The sequence below is a fragment of the Cynara cardunculus genome (assembly GCF_001531365.2).
Source record: "Cynara cardunculus var. scolymus isolate 2C chromosome LG 1, CcrdV1, whole genome shotgun sequence".
Taxonomy (NCBI): domain Eukaryota; kingdom Viridiplantae; phylum Streptophyta; class Magnoliopsida; order Asterales; family Asteraceae; genus Cynara; species Cynara cardunculus.
The window spans coordinates 18,713,197-18,734,661 of NC_037528.1; the positions used below are offsets into that span (position 1 = coordinate 18,713,197).

Genomic DNA, 21,465 nt, shown 5'->3' on the forward strand with positions numbered 1-21,465 from the left:
GTGAATAAAATCTTACCCGGTAAGTAAGCGATAATGTTGAATTTATATTTGATTTTTTTAGAGTTGTGATTTCAAAATATTTGTTATTAGAAAAATGCTGGTTTTTTGTTTGAGAATGTACGTCGGTGGATTCGAACCTCGTAGACCTTACTAGCCAAATAGTCCAAGGGTTCCTACACATTCTTGAGAATAACCATCTAAACGGTTCCTAAAACCCCTGAATCGTTCATCTTCTGAGCTTGCTCGTATCGTTCAGTGGCCGTCATTTCAACTATTGCCCTTTATTTCTCGCATCTACTCATCGTCTCCTTTGGTCGTTTCTGCCTCGCTGCTCTTGATCATTCATCGTTGCCTTGTTCCTTGTCTCCTATCTGGTATTTTGGTTATTCTTCTGTTGAATTTCTTCTCCTCAATTTTTATGTTGCATATAGTATATTGCTTTTGCGATTTGGCTTCTTCTACGCTCAATTTTAATGCTTGCTATACGGTGGATGTGGTGGTTAGACGGTGTTTGTAGTTAGCCTAACTACCCCACTGTGTTCCAATTTGTGATCGTGATTCCTGATTTCTAGTCTAATAGAAGACTATTCATAGGGATTTTACAATTTAATGCACATGAGGTGTTTGATTATTTGTCTCAAACAAAAATTTTATTTGGTGATGCCTGCATCTCTTTGTTTCACACCCCACACTGTGATTCCTCATATATGATACATGTTGCTCTGCCTTTGGTAATAAATCAAAGATGCCTTAAATATCTCAAGTCTCACATGCACTAAATATCTTTACACAGGACCTCATATATTATAAATGTTGTTTCACTTTTGATCTCATGGCAACATGCCTCGATCAACACCATGCTGACCTACTTAGGCAAGTCAAATTGCCCTGCTATGTATTTTCATTTCCACTATGCTAATGAGTAATCGGAAATTTTGTTGAACGGAAAAAGTTCGTTGAGTTTTGTACGTTAGAAAACCCAAGTCAATGATGATTAATCTTGTTAGAGTTGCTATATTTTTGATGAATTTTCTTTGTTCATTTTAGTAGAGTCGGCTTTTTTTGCATTGAGAAAGAAGCTTTCTTATTCCAACTTTATGACAATTCTAACAAAGAAGCCTTTGTTTCCAACTTGTTATGGAGAGATTTGCATGTCGCTGCTTGGAGATGAGTCGGGGTCTCAATGGTGTAGGAAAATCATACAACAATTTTGCGAACGGCATAAAAGCAAAGATCCTGGACATCACACACCCAATGTATTGTCATTTTTTCTAGTTTTGAATCTTGAGACGACATAGTGGGGTAGTTTTGGTTGCATTCAACATATTTTGATTCTATTCTTATTCGTTAAGAGTTGTGATAAACATGTAACATTGTGCTTCTTTTAATATGGTATGTTTTGATTAATGTTATTTGATGTTACTTTTTGTAATTTATATTTGTGAGATGATATATGCGAATTTATATTTCTTTTTGTAGTTTATATGTACAAGGTGATACATTTGCAAGGTAATTTTTTAATTCAAAAATAGTTATCAAACATTCATGTTTAATTTAGTATTAAATCATATAGAGGGTTAAAATGGTAATTTTCTATTATTCAGGTAGTCCATCGTGAACACTTACCAAACAATCATTTTTCATCATGCACTAAATCATATAGAGCCTCTTAATCTTTTTTTCTGCAGATCATTGAATCATTCTGCACCAAATCATTCAGCATCTGCCAAACAGCTCTTTAGGTAAAAACAAACATTGCTTGGCTATAGCTAAATTTTGTACCTGCTGATAAAAAATAAAATAATGCTAGTCTACTAGATGATTTTATAAAAATCGCATGGAGTTTTCGGGGGCATTTGCTCTTGATTGAACCTCTGCGAGGCTTGCAACTTCACAACATATTCCTTTGATACCATTATCACTTCTCTAATTTTTTCCTCATAAACCCTGATTCGAGGTTTTGATGTCAACTTTCAGAAATTGAAAGTTGAAACCACAGATAGGCTTCTGCCGTACTGACTGGTTTGAGACGCATCCAGGTGATTAACGATGTAATTTGTTAAATTTGATTTCAGTTTTAAGTTTCATTTCCAAATTCTATGGGGAAGTTTCTCTCTAATCATAATGGCAATTTCATATCACCATAATCGCTTGCCTCTATGTGCCCATTTGATTTTTTTCCATAATTTTGTGAGGAAAAATTTCAATTTAAGCACGATTGTATGAGCTCCTAGTTGATTGGGTAGTCATCTAAGCATGCTTGTGTGAGCTCCTAGTTGATTGGGTTGTTTCTTGATTGTAGATTTGAAAGATATTGGAAAAGATTTCTTGTTTATATTTGGTTTTTTTGCTGATGAAAAATGTGCCTCAATTTTGCTTTACATATGCAGATATATTGTCCACAGAGCATTGCTCCTTCTGAAGAACAGGAACCTGAAGCTGTTGAGTGTTGGTTACTGTAATCATAACTTGTAAAGATAATGTCAGAAGCTGACCCTTCGTCCATCTTCTCCCAGAAGAACTCAAGACTGCCTGAAGACACCGTCTTCTTCTCCATATTTCCCGACTTTTCTCTTTCATCAGACCTCAAATACCAAAATTCTAAAACGGATCCTCTTCTCTCCTCACAGCTCCAGTGTCTCCACCTCCAAATCCTCCAGACTCTTTCCTGCTACACCACCAGCTACATATGGCAACATGAACCCTTCAGTCTCTCCCTGTCCACACAGGCATCCTGTGCCTTTTGCCCCTCTTCCTCGAATCAGTTTCCCCATCTTCATGGAAAGCTTAGGTATGGAGACAATCTTGAAGATGAATGGTTTGTTGTGTTCCTACTCTTTGAGATCTCATGCAAATTTCCGAATCTCTCAATCCGTGTATGGGACACTGATGGCGAGTTTCTCCTTATTGAGGCTGCTTTCCACCTCCCAAAGTGGCTTAACCCTGAGACCAGCACCAATCGTATCTTTATCCGTGGTGGCAACTTACATATTGTTCCCAACAATCATTTCCCTTCGGTTCCCACTTTATTTGATGCTCTTTTGTATGTAATGAAATGCGAGGATAAAACCAAGGCTTCAAGTTCCGTTCAATTAGCTATAAAACATCGAATTGGGGACTATCCTGACAGGGCAATTAAGAATATGCATAGGGTTAGGGTCCAGGTTCCAGCATTGGTGGCACATGTCTTGAAGCATGAACCCTGCTTAATATCACTAGCTGTGGAGGGGTTTTATGACCGAGACATAGATTCAATGAAGTATGCAGCAAATATGGAAAGATTTTTGCCTAACAAAAGTGCTGATGAGATAGTTGAGGTGACGGTGATGATGTCACGTGCAATGTATGCACAATTGATGCAACAAACATTTCAGGCCCCTAAGTGTTATCCAATGCCGACAAGGAGTGATAGTGGTTACGCTGCAGCAGAGTTGGGAATGAAGATAGCATGTGGGTTTGAAATGATTTATCAGGTGAGAAAACGAGAAGTGTTGGAAGGGAAAGGGAGCTCGTGGGAGGTGTATAGAGAAAGTTTAGATAGGAGTGGGTACTTTGAAGGGTTGCTTCCTGGGTCAAAGGAGTATAAAAGATTGATGGAGAATGCAGAAGATTATTACAGAAAAAGTTCCTTACATTCCAGAGAAAGGTACGTCTCCCCTGCTTCTTTGTAGTGGAAATATGATTCAAAAGATGGACTTATGCATGCTCTGCATCAAATGTGTGCTGAGGGTCTCCATTTACATGTTAAAATGTCCGTCTACTTCTGTTGTATCCTTGTTATCTTAGATCATGTGTTACAAGTAAAACTAATCTTCTACATCTGTTATTTGGTCATCATTTTCGTTGCTGATACATGTAGTTGTTTCTGCAGCGAAATTATGAGTGCTCCAGTCAGGCGCATAGATGATATCCTTGCTCATCCCTTTTCAGCAGATGACTTTAAAGGTAAAGAAGTTCCTCCATCAGATGATGATTTGTGGCTCTACAATGGTGAGGATGAACTAAATGCTGCTCTTCTTGAGAGGCAGCAAGAGATGGAACATTACGATCTGAACCGTAAAAAGAATAAGAAATCCAAAGAGCAGGAGGATGTTGGTCCCTCGTCCTCCTCAAATATAGATGATTATGATCTTGGTGATATAGCAAAATCGATGCAAGCATTTATTCAGAAGATGTCAAGCTTCGAGGGAGCAGAAGTTCCTGGAGACAGGCAAGTCTATCCTTCTATTGCTAAAAAAAGTTTAATTCTTTGTCATCTGTATTCTTAAATGAGCCATGATTTATGTGTCAAAAACTTTGGAGAAGGAAGATCGGATATTCACCAAATATCTTCGTAAATAATGTGTTCATTACATACTTGTTACTTGTTACCTGTTACCTGTGGTGACAGCAGGGTATTTATAGGCTGTCATAGGATCTTGACCAAAAAAAAGTAATAATATCTTGGCTTTGAGGTCAGCATAAGTTGGCTTGAGACAGTCATCAAAATAGGATTTACTAACAAGTAATATCAGATTTTTACTATATTAGATGTCTGTGTTTTTTGGTTCTTTCAGGAATCCAAACAATGTGGACCTTGATGTGGAGCGATTTATGAAAGAAATCGAGTCAGTTATGAAGACTCCAAATGCAGAACATGCTGATGATGATGATGATGATGATGTTGATGAAGACCTTTCCTCTGACATGGATTTGGGTGAGTTTTTGGGTGAATCATCACTGCATCATTATTCTTGACATGTCTAAAATCACTTGATTCAAACTATCTTAAATTCTCTCTGGAACAAGGTATCAATAGTGTATCCTTTCCTCATTGCACCTCACACGTGACATTGAACATTGCCAGAACTTTCTGGTGATCTTTTAGCCTTAGACATCAAATATAATTTGCAACTGATTGGTAAGAATATACCAACTTACTGCTGTCCCGTTTTGAAAATATTAGCAAGGAAAAGTGAATATAAAACATAAAAAGGGAAGTGCTATGCCTTTAGCTGTAGCTGTAGCATGCAACCAATGGCACTGAGGTGTATTCTGAGGAGAATAGATATTCCCTGCTTTGCTTGGTACATATTCCCTGTTTTCTGATCATTCTAAACTTTAGATGACAGTACCCTTGATGCAACTATCAGCAGTGATAAATCACAGTAACATGAGATATGGGCATATGCAGAAAGTTGTACCATTTCTCAGTTTTCCAAACCTAAGCTGTCTGGTTGTTTAGATGACCAAAAAGCATTTTTTGGCATGCTACTTGCACATTTTTTTAATTGTTATTATCTTGTTTAGGTTGATATATATCTTTAAAAGAAAGACAAGCGACAAAATTGGCCATTTTTTGCTAGGAAGGATTTGCATTATGTGATTAAAATTGCTTTGGCAGTTCATCTCATATCATGATTTGAGGTTTTCCGTGATTGTTAACAAATTTTCATTCCACGAGGAGTATACTAGATGTCCTGATGATCACGAAGATGAACAAACAGCTTTCTTGAGTATACTAGATGTCCTGATGATCACGAGGAGTATATTTGAATGTTGCATAAATCTATTGTGGATTTTTATGTAGTTTTTTTCATTTCTAACGCCATGCTACTGTAACATCATTTGAATACAGATGATTCTGAAGATAGCGATATTGGAGAGGTGTCTGATGATCACGAAGATGAACAAACAGCTTTCATGAGCTCTTACTCTGATGCTCTGAGTGAGGAACTCAAGAGCACGACACTTGGTAAAAGTTTTGTTCGTGCAAATGAGCCAACCTTCAAAAAGGATGAGGTTAGTTTTACCATCTCCATTTATCAGACAGATAGTGTTTGGTAAACTGCCCCATATTTTATACACCTGTCTGGTTTCTAAGGTCTTTTACACTTCACAATATGCTCCACCTTTTCATAGAATACACACATCTCTAAGTTAAGGACTTAAATCTCCTATTAATTTTTTATTACTTTCTTTAACATGTTTCAAAATATCAGTTTTCTGTAGTTTTTGTTTATTTTCATATATCCACTTTCAAATACAATTACATTTTTTCGCTACATTTAATTTTAGCTTTGATGAACACCACATTCTAGTAGCTGGTTCCGCCCTTTTATGTATTTTTAAGCGTTATCTCTGCTCTTTCTATCTCTCTCTTTATGTTTCTTCTTGGTTAAGACCTAAGCCCTTTGACTATTATAGGATGGTAATATGCTTTTGCAATTAGGGATGCACCGCCATCAGCGTTTATCCTATATCTGCCTTTTAGCATTCACAAACCCGCTCCGTTTTGATAGTTTTATGTTGCAGATGACTTTCTGGAAGAATTTGAACTATTTTTCAACGACTTTATTTATGATGATTTCAGGGAACATCAAATGCCGCTGGAGATGTGCAGGATGAGTTCACACATGTGGATGTAGATGTGAACCTTGTGAAGAGTTTTCTTGGTTCATTTTCTTCTCAAGAGGGACTACCAGGTCCAGCTTCTAATCTGCTTGGCCTCATGGGCCTTCAACTCCCACAAGACGACAAGACCGACAAATGATTTTGCTCTCTCTTTTACAACCTTCCAATTTTCATAGGCGAAGATACTTGATTTTCTGAGAGGTTAGCTTTCTGATTGATCCTACTCCGACTCTATATTTGAATACATGTAAAATAGTACCGTGTTTCTTACAAATGTTTAAGTATAGTTAAATTCTAGAGGGATCTTCTGGTAGCGTTTGAAACACTGATTTTGTCATATGACATGGATGCTCAAGTTCATCTTGATGATGTTTCGAGGATGCATTTGGGTCTTGGAATTGGTAGTTTCGGCATGGTGCTGTAATAAATTTTGACCGCATGTGACAAAATGGGTATTAACTATTTAACTTGAAAACCGACAAGTAAAGAGCTAAAAGATCAAAGATATCTGTGTAAAATTTTGAATTTTTCAGTTGAAATTGAAATAGGATGTTGAGGAGCAGCAGTACATGTTAATATTTGGTCATGTGGTTTGACTTGAGGAAGAAAAACATGCGTATGCCATATCTTATCAACTACTGTCATGGGGGTGTTTCACATACCAGTATTCGGGTGCAGCATCCTCACACCACAGGATACATATGATACACAAATTTGCGATGCTATAAACAACCGGTTAATCTGATTTTAAAGTACTGCTCTTAGGGACTGTTCACTAAACATTGACCACCTCCTCTCAGGTAAGAGACACTTACCTGTTAAGAGGTAAAGTTGCTGACTGAACTTGGTACCAGGTAAACAAGGGGATTAGGTGTCGTTAACTAAACGCTTACCCGAGTAAGCGCTTACGAAGTCACTTTACTTTACCGGATGAACATGACAAGGACTAAAAATCTTACCTGGTAAGAGCGAAGACAGAAATTGAGAGTCTTACCCGGTAAGTGAGAACGAGGACTTTTATCATGGTTAGTGTTTATCGGGATAAATTGTTGCATATGATGCGTATTAGTGAATAAAAGCTTACCCGGTAAGCGATAGTATTGAATTTTATCGATAAATACTTACCAGGTAAGTGTCTAGTAAACGGTCCGTGAAGTCCAATTAATTTTTTGTGGACTTTTTTTCAAAAATTAAAATATATATAATGATTCTTTAAAAGAACAAAAAGTTGGATTCTTATCCCAAGGAATCTCCTAAAATGTCAAAGCATTGGGTCCTACCTCCCTACTATATCTTGGTTTCTGTTTTATGGAGTTATGGTCCTTCAGATTTAGTCTAATGTCATATGACTCCCTTCTAATTTTGGAAATTACACCTGTAACCCTATACTAAGGACAGATCGTTATTTTTTTTAATAATGTTCAAAAAGAAGTGTTATAAATATATTTATATTACTATAATGATTTTAAGAGCTAATTACGAATTTGGTCCTTATGGTATATGATTTTTATGGATTTGATCCTTAAACTTCATTTATTATATAAAACACCTGCAAACATGCATTTTTTCATGGCTTTGATCCTTGGAGTCCGATAGATCCGTTAAACATGAGGGCAAGAAATGTCATTTTACCATTTGGATTGGATTGTGACCTAGAGAGGAGAATTCGTGAACCATCTTCACATCTAGATGTGTCTATGGTTCAATTTTTATGGTAATCCAACGATGATGGTAGAATGTGTTGATGCTTTAGAAGTTAGGAGAACCAAAGATGGTGGAATACGACGTTGATTTGAAGTTGGAGGAACCAGAGAACGAAGGATGTGATGGGAACACAGGAGCAGTCGAAAATGAAGTCTTCTCAGACGAACCACCAGCGAACCCCCTCCTTTGTTCAAATCTTCACCTTCTCCAACTTTACATTAAGAACAAACCCATAAATCTAAATTAAAACCCTAAATCAAACCTGTAATCAAAATCTAAAAACGAAAATCACCTTATGTTTTATTCGATGTTAGACACATATACACACACAAAGGAAGAAATCGAAGTTCTAGAATCATACATGATTACATGTGATGCAAACACTTAATCATGTATATTATTAAATACATGTTGCATTAACCGGCATATAGCAGACGACCTTCCCTTATGACCTTTGCTCGCGCTTACAAAGTCGAGCGCATTCGTTTTGGACGTGTTTAATCATTTATAATCAAGCGTTCATTTTACATGTAATTATATGTGGTCTTGGAACTTCGTGTCTTCTCACAAATTGATCAACTTTTCGCATGATCCTTCATAACCTATATGTATATATATTAATAAATGTTGGGTTCTGGTGAGAAGGAAAATTATGATGAGAAGTGTGAGAAGATTTCTCCACCATTGGATCATCATAATTGAATGTCAACGCTAATGAGGTGCACCAAGATGCACCGGATTAATTCCCTTCTAAAGTGCAATTCATGGGAAAAAAATAAGATTAAAAGTGATCAAGTTCAAATCTTTTTTTATGTTTCTCACTATAAGTTCCCTTCTCACACAATTTTTCATCATATTTATATATTATAATATATTTATATATATTTATAAAATTATAATATAATATAGTAATTTAGGGGTCGTTTAACTAAATAGTTACGCGGTAAGCGTCACTTACCGGGTAAGTATTTAATAAACGGCCCCTTACTCTAGTCTTAATTATATCATTTGTATTAAGTTTATAAAAGACAAATCATTAAGATTAACAATTTTTTTTACATCAAAAAATGTTCCTTGGTTCTTTTCTTTTAGATTAACTATATCTATTTATTAATTTAACTAAAATAGTTAAATCTGATAATCTATACACCTAATAAATAAGTAACTTGGGTGACACGTGTCATCTTTTGGTGAGTCAGTTATCTTATTTTCCCGTCTAAACATGTATCTAGACACAATTTACATTAGTGGTTCAAAGAGGCCTATTTGGTTGACATCTGCCCATCTAAAAATGTATCTTTTTTTTATCGTGGCTTAGCTGATTTCCCTACTAAACGGGATTTAGTTCAGACTAATTTTCTTCAGCTAATCTGACAGCTTATTGCTGACAGCCTTCAGCTTGTGTTTTCAACTTATCGTGACAGCTTTCAGCTTATCGCTGACAACTTATCACTGACAGTCTTCAGCTAATCTGACAGTTTATTGCTGACACCTGACAGCCTTCAACTAATCTGACAGGTTATTGCTAACAATCTTCAGCTTTCAGCTTATCGCTGACATCTTATCACTGACGGCCTTCAGCTAATCTGACAACTTATTGCTGACGACCTTTAGCTAATCTGTCAGCTTATTGCTGACAGCCTTCAGCTAATCTGACAGGTTATTGCTGACAGCCTTCAGCTTGTGTTTTCAGTTTATCGTGACAGCTTTCAGCTATCACTGAAGAGGTAGCTTACAGCTAATCGTGACAGCTTTCAGCTATCACTTCCTGATGTTGTCAAAGAGTTATGTAAGACGAGTTTTGTTGGTTAACATGCTGGCTATAAAAGGTTTTTTTTTTTTTTTACCAAAAATATGTCTATATTTGTTCAAAATAACACATTTAATTTTATTCTAGGGTTAACTTCATTTTAACTAATTATTAATATAGTTTCATTTCTAAATTAAAGTCTGAAAAGTCATTCTTCAGGGTTATACTTCAGAGTTATTTCAATAGTACAAGTCTTAAGTAGCATCGTATTTTCGATGATCATTCATATCTGTAAGATAAGTTCATGACATGATTTAATTTTTTCAAATTACCCCGTGTAATACACGGGATCGAACCTAGAGGAATTATAAAAGCATATTTTTATTTTCTCTATCTTTAAGGGGGTGTTTGAGATTGCTTATAAAAACAACTTATTGACTTATTCTAGTGTGGCACCGGTAATAAATACTTTTGAATGTTTGGATAAACAACTTATATCAATGACAAGCCGGTAATATGGATTTTTTGAAGAAGTTAAACCATTCTAACTTATAATAAGTTAATAAGGATTTTTGTAGAAAAACATAAGTTGTTTCAAATAAGCAAATCCCAAACACCTCCTAAATTTGATAATGATGCTAATGAGATATGACGGGACAAAAAATTGTTTCACGTTTGGTATAGTATGAGAGAAAAATGAGGTGGGACACGAACCTATTTGCATAGGACCAAACTAGAGTTTTTTGTTTCACTCAAAAAGGTGGAACAACATTGGACAAAAATATAAAATTATTATTTTATTCTCATAACATAACAAAATCTACAATTATTATGTGCATATTATATATATATATATATGGGATTTGGTTCAAACCAGAAGACATTCATTTTGTAAGAAGACGAGAAGTTCTAGAATTACACATGATTACATGTGATACAAACACTTAATCATATATATTATTAAACACATGTTGCATTAACCGATAATATAGCAGACGACCTTCCCTATGACCTTTTCTCGCGCTTACAAAGTCGAACGCGTTCGTATTGGATGTGTTTAATCATTTATAATCAAGCGTTCATTTTACATGTGATTATGTGTGATCTTGAAACTTCATGTCTTCTCACAAATTGATCAATTTTTCGCATGATCTTTCATAACCTATATGTATATATATTTATAAAGGTTGAGTTCCGGTGAGAAGGAAAGTTATGATGAGAAGTGTAAGAAGAGATCTTCACCATTGGATCATCATAATTGAATGTCAACGCTAATGAGGTGCACCAAGATGCACTAGATTCATTTCCTTCTAAAGTGCAATTCATGGGTAAGAATAAGATTAAAAGTGATCAAGTTTGATCAAGTTCAGATCTTTTTTTATATTTCTCACCATAATTTACCTTCTCACACGATTTTTCGCCATATTTGTATTTTATAATGTACTATGTATTTATAAATTATAATGTATTTTTATATATTTATAAAATTATAATATAATATAGTATTTTTTATATTATAGACATAAGTTATAAAATAATATTTGTATATATATGTATATATACATATATATATACATATATGTATATATACATATATATATATATATACATATATATATATATATATATATATGGTTAGATTTAGGGAAAAATCTCAAAAAAATGAAAAACTGGGAAACACCCTGATTATTGTTCATCTAGATACAAGTAATTTATAAGCAATTTGTCTGGTATGCATAGGTGCATAACATGCACAAGTGCGTAAAACCAAAAAAACAACTTCAATTACTTGTATGCACATGTACATACGGTCTAGATGAATGTTTATCAGAGTTATGTGCCTCCAAATTATTTAATTCATAATAAAAATAAAAATACAATAAAGTAATTAATTTAGGTTAATCATGTGATTTTTTATTTATCTGTAACTTCAATGACATCTTTATCTCTAAAATCAAATACATATAATATGCTAACTGGTATCAAATAATTATCACAACAAAATCATATAATAAATAGACAGAGCGATGAATGTAGACATGATAATCGTGATTTTTGTTGTGATTTTCGATTATCACAACAAAAATCACATAATCATTAGATGATTATTACATCATAAAAAGTATTTAATTTATCAAATCATTATCACGAAAAAATTAGATCATTACCTCAATATTATCATCAACGAATGCATCAACATAAAAAGTCTATGATGATAACAATAAAATTTAAGGGACAAGGATAAATCAAGGATAACAAAAAATTACGGATAAACACTAATTTATTTTCATTTATTCTAATTTTTACCATGTGTTAATTAAATTGGAGACTCATAAGTGTTCTAACATTTTCGTAAAATAGTGATGTTTTCATTTGAACCCCTCTTGATATACTAGAACAATACTTGCGCAATGCAGTGAGACACATCTCGATTTTAATGTTCTATTTTATTATTTGTCTATGTCGATGTTATAATACGATTTTATGTGTTTTTAAGAAAGCAATAAAGATTTTTTTAAATAAATATAAATTTAAAGATATCATAAAAATTTGAAGAAAAAAATACCAATGTTAATATAAAAATCAACTATTTAAAAGTTCTATTTTTTTATGTAATTTCTTTAATTTATTTTTTTATTATAATTTAATTTAAGTTTAATAATGAAATAATTTATTTTTGGTTTAATAATATAATATTTTATAAAGATAATAATTAAGTATTATGTTAGAACTTAATGATTATCCTAATTATATTTTAGATTTTTTATATTTAAAATGAGATTTATCCTGTATTTAATTATGCTTATCTGCAGTTAGTAACATGAATTTAGATATGGAGCTTTAATAAGTCGTGCTTACGCACAATCTACTTGCAATCTTGACTTTTAAGTAATATGCATTAATAAACAATACTTTACGTATAAAAAGTGGTTTTTAAGAGTTTTTGTCAAATGCTTTATAATATAGTATATATAGAGACTTGGGATCATGTGAGACCAATAGTTTTTTGTGAGACCCGTAAGACCAATTCTCAACCATTAGATTAGATCTACAATCTGAACACTCATAATCACAAAATTATCACGAGACTTCTCAATAATCACAAAATTGTCACCATGCAACTTTATATCATTAACTTATAAAATTGATCATGAAATTTTTTTACAAACACCGTACAATAACCCTCTACTTTTCTCCCACCCCATAAGAAAAACGTGATTATTTTCTCCAAGAATTACAAGGTATTTGAAATTATGAATTAAAAAAAATATGTTTGAAATTCAAAAATCATAAAATATTATCATATTTTCAGTCACATATACAAACATACAATATTATTCTACACACATCATTTTTAAATAAAAAAAGAAAGTACATCATATTTGTTCAAAATAGTCAACGTATCTAAATGATCACCAACATTGAAAATGATTGAAATAATATAATAAATGTGATTTACAAAAAATTAAATATATGATTATAAAGGACAAATTGCATGACATACTTTAATTCATATTTTGGATAACTTATTTTTAAAACTTTTTTATGCAATATGAATCAAAATGTAACCGGTTACTCACGTACTTAAATGTATGGATAACATGGATTAATCGGTTAAAACATTAACCAGCTATCATGTTGATGTGGTATTCAACTCGATATTATTTGTTGATATGGTTAGTGACATATATTTTTTTAATCTAAAATTAATCTTGTTTTTAATCTAAATTAGTGTACAACCGGTTACTCGAGTATTTAAATGTTTAAAACATTACATTTTAAGTATTAAAATGAAAGTTTCAAAAATACATTACCTAAAATATGAATCAAATTAAAATACGTTGTTTTTGTAAGTAGTTTGTCAAAAAAGAAAAAGTAACTATTATTATTTTTTCTTTGTAAACAAATATAGAGAGAAGGGCCATCCAAGACAAATCCCAAATCCTTGAGGGAGTCAATTGGAAAATAAGTACTTTGAGAACAATCCAAAACAAGCCGCAGTCAACAAATCCAAGCTGCACACCCATTTGAATGGGTGTATATATACATAATATATATATATATATAGAGAGAGAGAGAGAGATAGACATAAAGAGAGTGTTGAAGACGTTGAGTTGAAAATCTGTGAAAAATGTCGTCGGAGAGGGCGATAGATCTGGTGAAGAACGAGCTTCCAGTGGATGATGAGTCAATGGTGTTTTCCGGTGACCTGCGTACCGGTCTTGTCCTTGTCGATATCGTTAACGGCTTCTGTACCGTTGGTGCTGGTCATTTGGTAAAACTTTTCACGCTCGTTTATTTTTCTCAATCTAATCTCTCTCGATCGTTTTCTCAATTGTTACCTCGTGGTTATGGATTGCAGTGATATGATTATGTTATTGTATATTCAATTATTCTCTCATATCCTTCTAATTTACATTTTATAGAATAATCATGAATAGAGAACAGTGTTTTTGACCCAACGGATACCTATCAGAGCTTGAACCATATAATTGTCGGACATTCATTAAGTGTGATGTAGCATTTTCATGAATATCTAACCGTGGTTCGGTCCACCGGTACCTGTCGAGTTCTTCAACCAAATAGTAAATTAGCTTGAGAGACATCACATGTTATAGCATATTCGGATTTCCTTTTCTTCTTATTACTTCGTCTGGTCAAAGAAATGTCCACCCGACCTGATAATTTTCAAGTTTCCAAAAGAGAAAAAACCAAATTTCTTAGCTCAAATACAGACTTAATGCGTGAGGAAGGGAGTATTTTCTGTTTGATGCTTGGTTTATTTCTTCTTTCTAATTTTTTATATCTAAAAATAGGGACGCAAACTTTTGTTTTTGAGATCAGATGAGCTGATTTTCAACTTAGAAACTTTTCAAGGGACTGGTCGTGCAAGTCAACTGCGAATGGAAGGAATACACAGGTCTTCCCAAACAGTATTTTTGTAATCAAAACTGATATTTGTGTTGGCCTTATAATTAGTAAGACTCCTGTGGTAAAGGATGTTGTTGCTTTTTCCATATTGATGAAGATTGAATATGGAAAAGAAAACACATTCTTAACAGTTCTCCTAAATAGATTATTCTCTGCTTTTCTTTGAACTAATTGCACTCAATTTATTGGATTAATAGAGCTTTGTGATGGCAAATTGTTCTAGTTCTTTGATTGCTTTTTCATGGATTTGTTTGTGACATAATGTTAAGTACACAAGTGCATAATTTAATATTTCAAGTTCTTAAGCAATTTGGGTCATGGTTTTTTTAGACCAACACCATATGCAAGTCATGTTATCTGCATTTCTCTGTTCACCTTTTTGCTGTTAATCTGTAGGAAAAGTGATGCTAACTTCGTTTTAATATAATGTATGTCACTCTTGGACAGGCTCCAAAAGTACCCGATAAACAAATATCTAGAATGGTTGATGAGTCAACACGACTTGCCAGAATGTTTTGTGAAAAGAAATGGCCCGTGTTTGCTTTCCTTGATACTCATCAGCCAGATGTCCTTGAGCCCCCATACCCTCCTCACTGTTTAGCTGGGACAGAAGAAGCCAACTTGGTTCCTGGTAGCCTTTCTCCTGTGCAAATTTTGATACAGCCTATGATGATAAGCTGAAAATGTATTTGAATTTTTTCATCTCAAGCTACCTTTTGCTATTCTGATTTTGATTTCCATCTCTTTTTTGTAGCTTTACAATGGTTGGAAAACGAGTCGAACGTGACACTTCGACGTAAAGACTGCATTGATGGATTTCTTGGTTCTTTTGAGAAAGATGGATCTAATGTCTTTGTAGATTGGGTGAAAAAACACCAGATTGAAGCTGTAAGTATCATGTATATATTTATTAACTAGTGAAATCAAACAAATAGATGGCTCTTCCTTCTTGGTGGAAGATGATAACAATGGCATGTTGTATAATCTCTAGTATTTACTATGATGGATAACTATTCTATTCTTCAGATATTGGTTGTAGGGATATGCACAGATGTATGCGTACTGGACTTTGTGTGTTCTGCACTCTCTGCAAGAAATCGTGGTTATCTTACACCTCTAAGGGATGTGATTGTGTATTCTGGTGGGTGTGCAACTTTTGACCTTCCACTACATGTTGCCAAGAGCATCACTGGAGCTCTTGCTCACCCTCAGGTACACTTGTTACTGTAGATCATCCTAGTCATGAGTGTGTTTAACATTGACATCCACAGATAAAACTGAAAAATAATCAATGGTTTGTACAATATCTATTAGGGGATTGTTAAAGCTTTTCCATATAGGCTTTATAAGATAGATTTTTGCTTCATTCTACCCCATACCACCAGTAGGATTATTTGTTGTTGAATGATCATGAATGGAAGTCAGATTGTGTGCTTTACTTTCATTTCATGTATGCACTTTGTATCTATTAGGAGATTGTTAAAACTTGCTATATAGGCTTTCAAAGATAGATATGTTATTATGTTATTTCATTCTACACTAGTAGGATTATTCAAGTTTAATACATCATTAACGGAAGACAGATTGTGTGGTTTAATTTCATTTTCATGCATCCACATGTTTGATCTGCCTAACAAGAATTGCTCCCCCAAGGAAACCCTTAACATATTTTCAAGTATTTTATAAGGTAAAAGAACATGTAGCTATATTGGCTCATGATTTATCATTCATTTGTCTCTAAAACGAATGCACAACAAAAGCCTATGCTATCGACCAATTCCGGGATCTTTTGCAGCGAAGGCCTGTCATCAAATTCTTCATAATCAATAATGTTCCATACTTAATTTTCTGAATTTGAGTTCATTATTATGCTGATATATGTAGTTGCCCTTCAATTTTTGAAATTACTTTTGGTGCGCAAAAACCATTTGTTACTATGTACGACATTCATAGATGAATGTCGATTATCAAGCATGGGGTTCATGGTGTCTTGGTTCATAATAGAAGTTTCCCAACTAAATATATTGTTTTAAACATCATTATTTTCCCTTCTCCACAAATTTTTTAATCTCGTAACAGGAACTCATGCACCATGTTGGGCTTTACATGGCAAAGGGCAGGGGAGCTAAGGTGGTGTCAGAAGTGTCATTTGCAGCTTGAAGAAGGATGATTTTGAGAGGCTTGCTTTCTTTGTCAATACTGTAGGACACATTATTAAAAGAAAGTCTAATGCTTTTCAGAAGCTTATATTGTAACAAGAAAAAGAAACCGTTGATATGAAAGGGAAAGTTCCCTTGTTATGTTGTACTTGCAAGCTTTTGAATGTTTATAGAAAAATACATCGTATGGATCATGACACACCCAATTTCCCCAAATTGAGAACAAAAGGAAACATAGTTTCTGTTGTTCGCTATCTAGATGAACAACCCATCTCCTCACCCCACAGAAATAACGAGAAACAAGTTGGATGGTTTTACATAAAGCCACCTTTATATGCACCAATTTACTTCTGTGATGGTGTAACAGGCAAATGTCCAGGTATTTTGCTTCTTTGCTTTAACCCTGGAAGTAGATGGCCTCAAGGGTATACCACACCAGCTTGGTGAACTCCCCAATTGTGGTTGATAACCCGTAAAAAGATTTACATACGGCCACCTTTATATACACTGGATTTCTTATGATGGCCGAAGCAGGCAAAAAGGGAGAGCTTTGGCTTCTTTGATTTACCCCCAAAAAGGAACGACCTCAAGGGTATTCTTGACCGCCGGGTTGACTTTTGATGTGGTTGATTCGGAATGTCAGCAAGGCCAAACTCCTGCTCTAACCTTGCTAGAGTCATCTGTATTTCGTGTTTAAGGGCGGTGGCATGATCTAAACCTGCTTGAAGTTCATCCTTAACTTTATTGTTTTCTTGTTTTATGTTCAATATTTCACCTTGGAACTTTGCAGCCACCAGGGAACCGAACTTGATTTCTTCCTCTTTCAGACTTTCCCTCAAAGCCCTTGTTATTTCTTCTTGGATGTTGGATAAAGACAAGCATCTCATCTGTAATTCATCTTTCAGTAATGTGCTTCGTTCTAACCATGATGTAAGTTCATTATTTATCTCCTTAAGGTGCTTATATATTGGCCTGATATTTGATATTAGATCCGTGGTAAACATAGATGTGCTTGATTTATTCATTAGTCCATTGGCCTTGACCTTTTTAGCCATTTCCTGCAGATCTTGAACCTGTTTCGTGAATTTATGTACCTGATAGAACATAGCGCCAAATTTGAACCAGAAATCAAGATTCTCATCAAGAATGGCATCAATATCTGTTCTTAGCTTTTCTTGAATTGCAGAAACAGGTTGAGGTTCATCAAGAGAGGTAACACCCTCTTTCTCTTCTGAAGGTATGTCTACTTTATCTTTACCAAAAGTTTCTTGGAGAAGTTTCAGCTTCTGTTTTAGCAATCGAATCTCGTTATCCCTCTTGACAATTTCGGAGTTCAATTTCCTGGCGTGGCCCGTTACTGGAGAAAGTGCTCCTTGGTTTCTTTCCTCTTCTTCAGCCAGTTTCTTCTTGGTATCCTTGTAGTTTCTTAAGATGGTAATATACTCTTCAAGCAGAATCTTTTCTTTTTCTTCAAAGCCACTCAACATCTCTCGTAAGTTGATGTCATCTTCAGATTCAAGAACACAGTCTTTAACCTCAATAACCTTCTTATCTTCATCCTGTGGGCTCAAGATCTTTGTGTTTGCAGATTCATCAATGGGTTCTTCTGACTCTCCTTTCATCTTCACACTCTCAATTTTCTCAGACAGAAGTTCAAGATTGTGAAGGGCTTCAGAGAAAAGAGTTTTGAGGCTTTTGTTTTCGTTATTGACGTTCTGGTCCAAATCCTGCATCCCATTCGACTTTTCTTCCAGGCTCTTCCTTATTTTAATCAAAATAGGTACTCCAACGATCAAGGCAGCCTTATTGTCTTCCGACTTTCGAATCTGTGTCTGTAGATCATCGGCTTCTGCTCTTAACATGTTGATAAGAGCAGTCTGGGATGAAACCGAACTCTCTAAGCTTATTACTTTGTTCACGAGCTTTTCGATCGTGTCTGCCATTTCTTCATCTGTTTGAGGATTCTTTGATAGACTCTCAAAGCATTCTTTAGTCTCGTTTTGGTCATCTTGATTCGGGACATTTGACTTTGACTTCTCATCGGCATCCTTTTCTTCATTGTTTTTGAGGGATTTGAGTTTTTGTTTAGCTTCCTGGCTCGACTTCTCTTGTGTCTTCTGTAAGTTATCTAAGGTCTCTTCACATGACTTCAAGGCACCTTCCACCATTAAAGTCCGAGCATCATCTTCCTCGATGATCCTGCTTACTTGAAACTCATCTTGTAGACTGCAAACCTTTTGTTGATGTTCTGTTATCTTGCTTTCGGTATCCCAGTACTGAGCCAGACTACTTTCATAAGAACCCTTCATGAACTCCTTCATGGTTTGCATCCCAACTATCTCCTTTTGAAGCTTATTGATCTCTTCAAGTGCCTCATCTTTTGTCAAACCAGATCTCAAGACATCATCTGAACGATCGGTCTTAGTCGTCTTTGTTCCTTGGATCGATTTTGACGCGTTTTTGAGGAGACCCTTTACGGTTTTACGTGGCATTTTCGAGTTTTTGGGCATCTTGGTTGTGTTTTGAGAGGTGTTTTTGGGCATTTTAGAGGGACTATCGGCATAGTCATCGTCGTAGTCGTCATACATGACTTTTTCCGGACAAATCGCAGCAATGGTCGTGTTGGCCTTTTGCAATTCGGTTGACAACTTATCATACCGTTCGGCTAAAGCTCGATAAGCACGGACAGTTTCTTCGACAAAGCTTATTAGCTCCGGCCTATGTCTGTAGTACATTTCCGCCCTTCTGGCAAACGAATCGCCATCTTTTTGAATCAAGTTCAGTACATGTTCCACCTTCTCTTCCATATCTGCAAATGGAAACTCGTTACAGTTTAAATGATCATACACATATATACACGAAAGTTAGTTAGTTAGTTGGTTGGTTAACCTTGAAGGCTTTGTTCGAGCCATTTGGACTGTTTGGTTCGAATGTGACTAGCCCACCACCACGAATACCCGTTGCCAGCAGCTTTTTCTATCATCTCCGATAACACAGCGTTGATCTTCGACTTTCCTTCCTAACTTCCTTCCTTATCCCGTATCTTGTTCTCTCCCCCCCTCTCCGTTTTCCAATGATAAAAAAACAACTCTAATTCAACCCGACCCGATCCAATTTGATTCGACAGGGGATGAGAGAGGGGGAGAGAGGGGGATGAAAAAACTTTGGTAGAGGGAGGAAAGTTGGAGAAATAATGGTGTAGCAAACAAGACAAAGAGCAAAAGGGTAATTGGGGGGATTGCTGCAAATTAGGAAAGAAAGGAGGGGGGATGGGGGCATCTTATGAAGTGAATTTGCTTCTAAAAATAGAAATAATGTATGTGCATAAGAGATCATTAAGGAGTCTAAAAATAGAAATAACTTTTTATTGGTCCAAAATATTTGGATCATATAATCCTCCTTTAAATAATTCTTTATATGTCAGGTATATCTTAATAGATATATTTATTTGACATGTCAAACTTCTTACTAAATTTAGTAAGTATATCTACATCCCAATTAATAATTACAAATTACATGACCCAATGATTACATCCTTAAACTTGGATTCTTATTTTTATTTTTATTCTTATTTTGGTTAACTTTTCATATTCTCCATTTTCTTATCTTTCTTCCTTTATATGGAAGCCACACACATTTACTAAAAAGCAACCAACACCAAATAACCTTCCTCCAAGGTGCATGAAGGAAACCCCAACAGAAGCTACAAACCAAACCAAACAAAACAAAGGAAATAAAACCCCATCAAAAGCCACTTTCATCCCTTCCCAAACACATGAAGAACCTCAACTACCCAAAACAAAAAACCAGAGGCTTAGAATCCAAGAGATAACCATAAAGGTGGTGTTTGATCGGTTTAAATTTGAAAGGTATTCGTACAATGCATCATGATATATCTCGATTTAATGTTTAGCTTTTAGTTATTGTCTTTATCGATATAATACAGTTTTTATGAGATTTTGATAAAGCAATAATGTTTTTATATTTGAATGAAATATAAATTTGAACATATCATAAAAATTTAAAAAAAATTATATGGATATTAATATCAAATTAACTATTTAATAGTTGTCTCGGTGTTTTTGGTGTAATTTCTTTAATTCAATTTTTCTATTATAATTTAATTTAGATTTAATAATAAATAATTTATTTTTGGTTTAATAATATAATTTTTTATCAAGATAATAATTAAGCATTCTGTTAGAACTCAATTATTATCTTAATCATGTTTTGGATTTTTTATATTTAAAATTAGATGTTTATCTTGTATTTTATTATGTTTATCTGCAGTTAGTTACATGAATTTAAAAATAGAGCTTTAATAAGTTATATTTACGTAAAATTTACTTGTAATTTTGATTTTTTAGTAATATACATCATTAAGCCATACTTCATATATAAAAAAAGGTTTTTAAAAGTTTTTGTCAAATGCTTTATAATATAGTTTAGATTTCTCGGTTTTTTTTTTTTTTTTTTTTTGTAACTTCTTCAATTCAATTTTATTTTAATTTAATTTAGATCTAATAA

The 21,465-nt window shown here is 34.2% G+C and overlaps 3 protein-coding genes across 5 annotated transcripts; 2 read left to right on the top strand and 1 right to left on the bottom strand.

Moving 5' to 3' along the window:
- Positions 1 to 201: 201 nt before the first annotated feature.
- On the top strand, positions 202 to 6,820 carry LOC112526592 (protein ecdysoneless homolog). 3 transcript variants are annotated; one of them, XM_025136944.1, is made up of 8 exons: positions 202 to 374; positions 1,144 to 1,256; positions 1,978 to 2,039; positions 2,391 to 3,646; positions 3,872 to 4,210; positions 4,557 to 4,696; positions 5,618 to 5,781; positions 6,353 to 6,820. In XM_025136944.1, the coding sequence occupies exons 4-8, from the start codon at positions 2,481 to 2,483 to the stop codon at positions 6,530 to 6,532; spliced, it is 1,989 nt and encodes a 662-aa protein (XP_024992712.1). In that variant the 5' UTR covers positions 202 to 374; positions 1,144 to 1,256; positions 1,978 to 2,039; positions 2,391 to 2,480; the 3' UTR covers positions 6,533 to 6,820. The 3 variants fall into 3 exon arrangements, with proteins under 3 accessions (XP_024992712.1, XP_024992721.1, XP_024992729.1); XM_025136961.1 differs by lacking the exons at positions 202 to 374; positions 1,144 to 1,256 and adding an exon at positions 1,724 to 1,742; XM_025136953.1 differs by lacking the exons at positions 1,144 to 1,256; positions 1,978 to 2,039.
- Positions 6,821 to 13,912: 7,092 nt separating this feature from the next.
- On the top strand, positions 13,913 to 17,137 carry LOC112500676 (nicotinamidase 1). The gene is made up of 5 exons (XM_025104225.1): positions 13,913 to 14,123; positions 15,227 to 15,410; positions 15,534 to 15,667; positions 15,806 to 15,991; positions 16,859 to 17,137. Exons 1-5 carry the CDS (start codon positions 13,980 to 13,982, stop codon positions 16,937 to 16,939), a joined length of 729 nt encoding a protein of 242 aa, XP_024959993.1. The 5' UTR covers positions 13,913 to 13,979; the 3' UTR covers positions 16,940 to 17,137.
- A 216-nt stretch (positions 17,138 to 17,353) lies between these two features.
- LOC112500666 (kinase-interacting protein 1-like) lies at positions 17,354 to 19,921 on the bottom strand. The gene is made up of 3 exons (XM_025104213.1): positions 19,828 to 19,921; positions 18,729 to 19,747; positions 17,354 to 18,497 (listed from the first exon to the last, which is right to left on the bottom strand). Exons 1-3 carry the CDS (start codon positions 19,919 to 19,921, stop codon positions 17,421 to 17,423), a joined length of 2,190 nt encoding a protein of 729 aa, XP_024959981.1. The 3' UTR covers positions 17,354 to 17,420.
- Between the last annotated feature and the right edge of the window lie 1,544 nt (positions 19,922 to 21,465).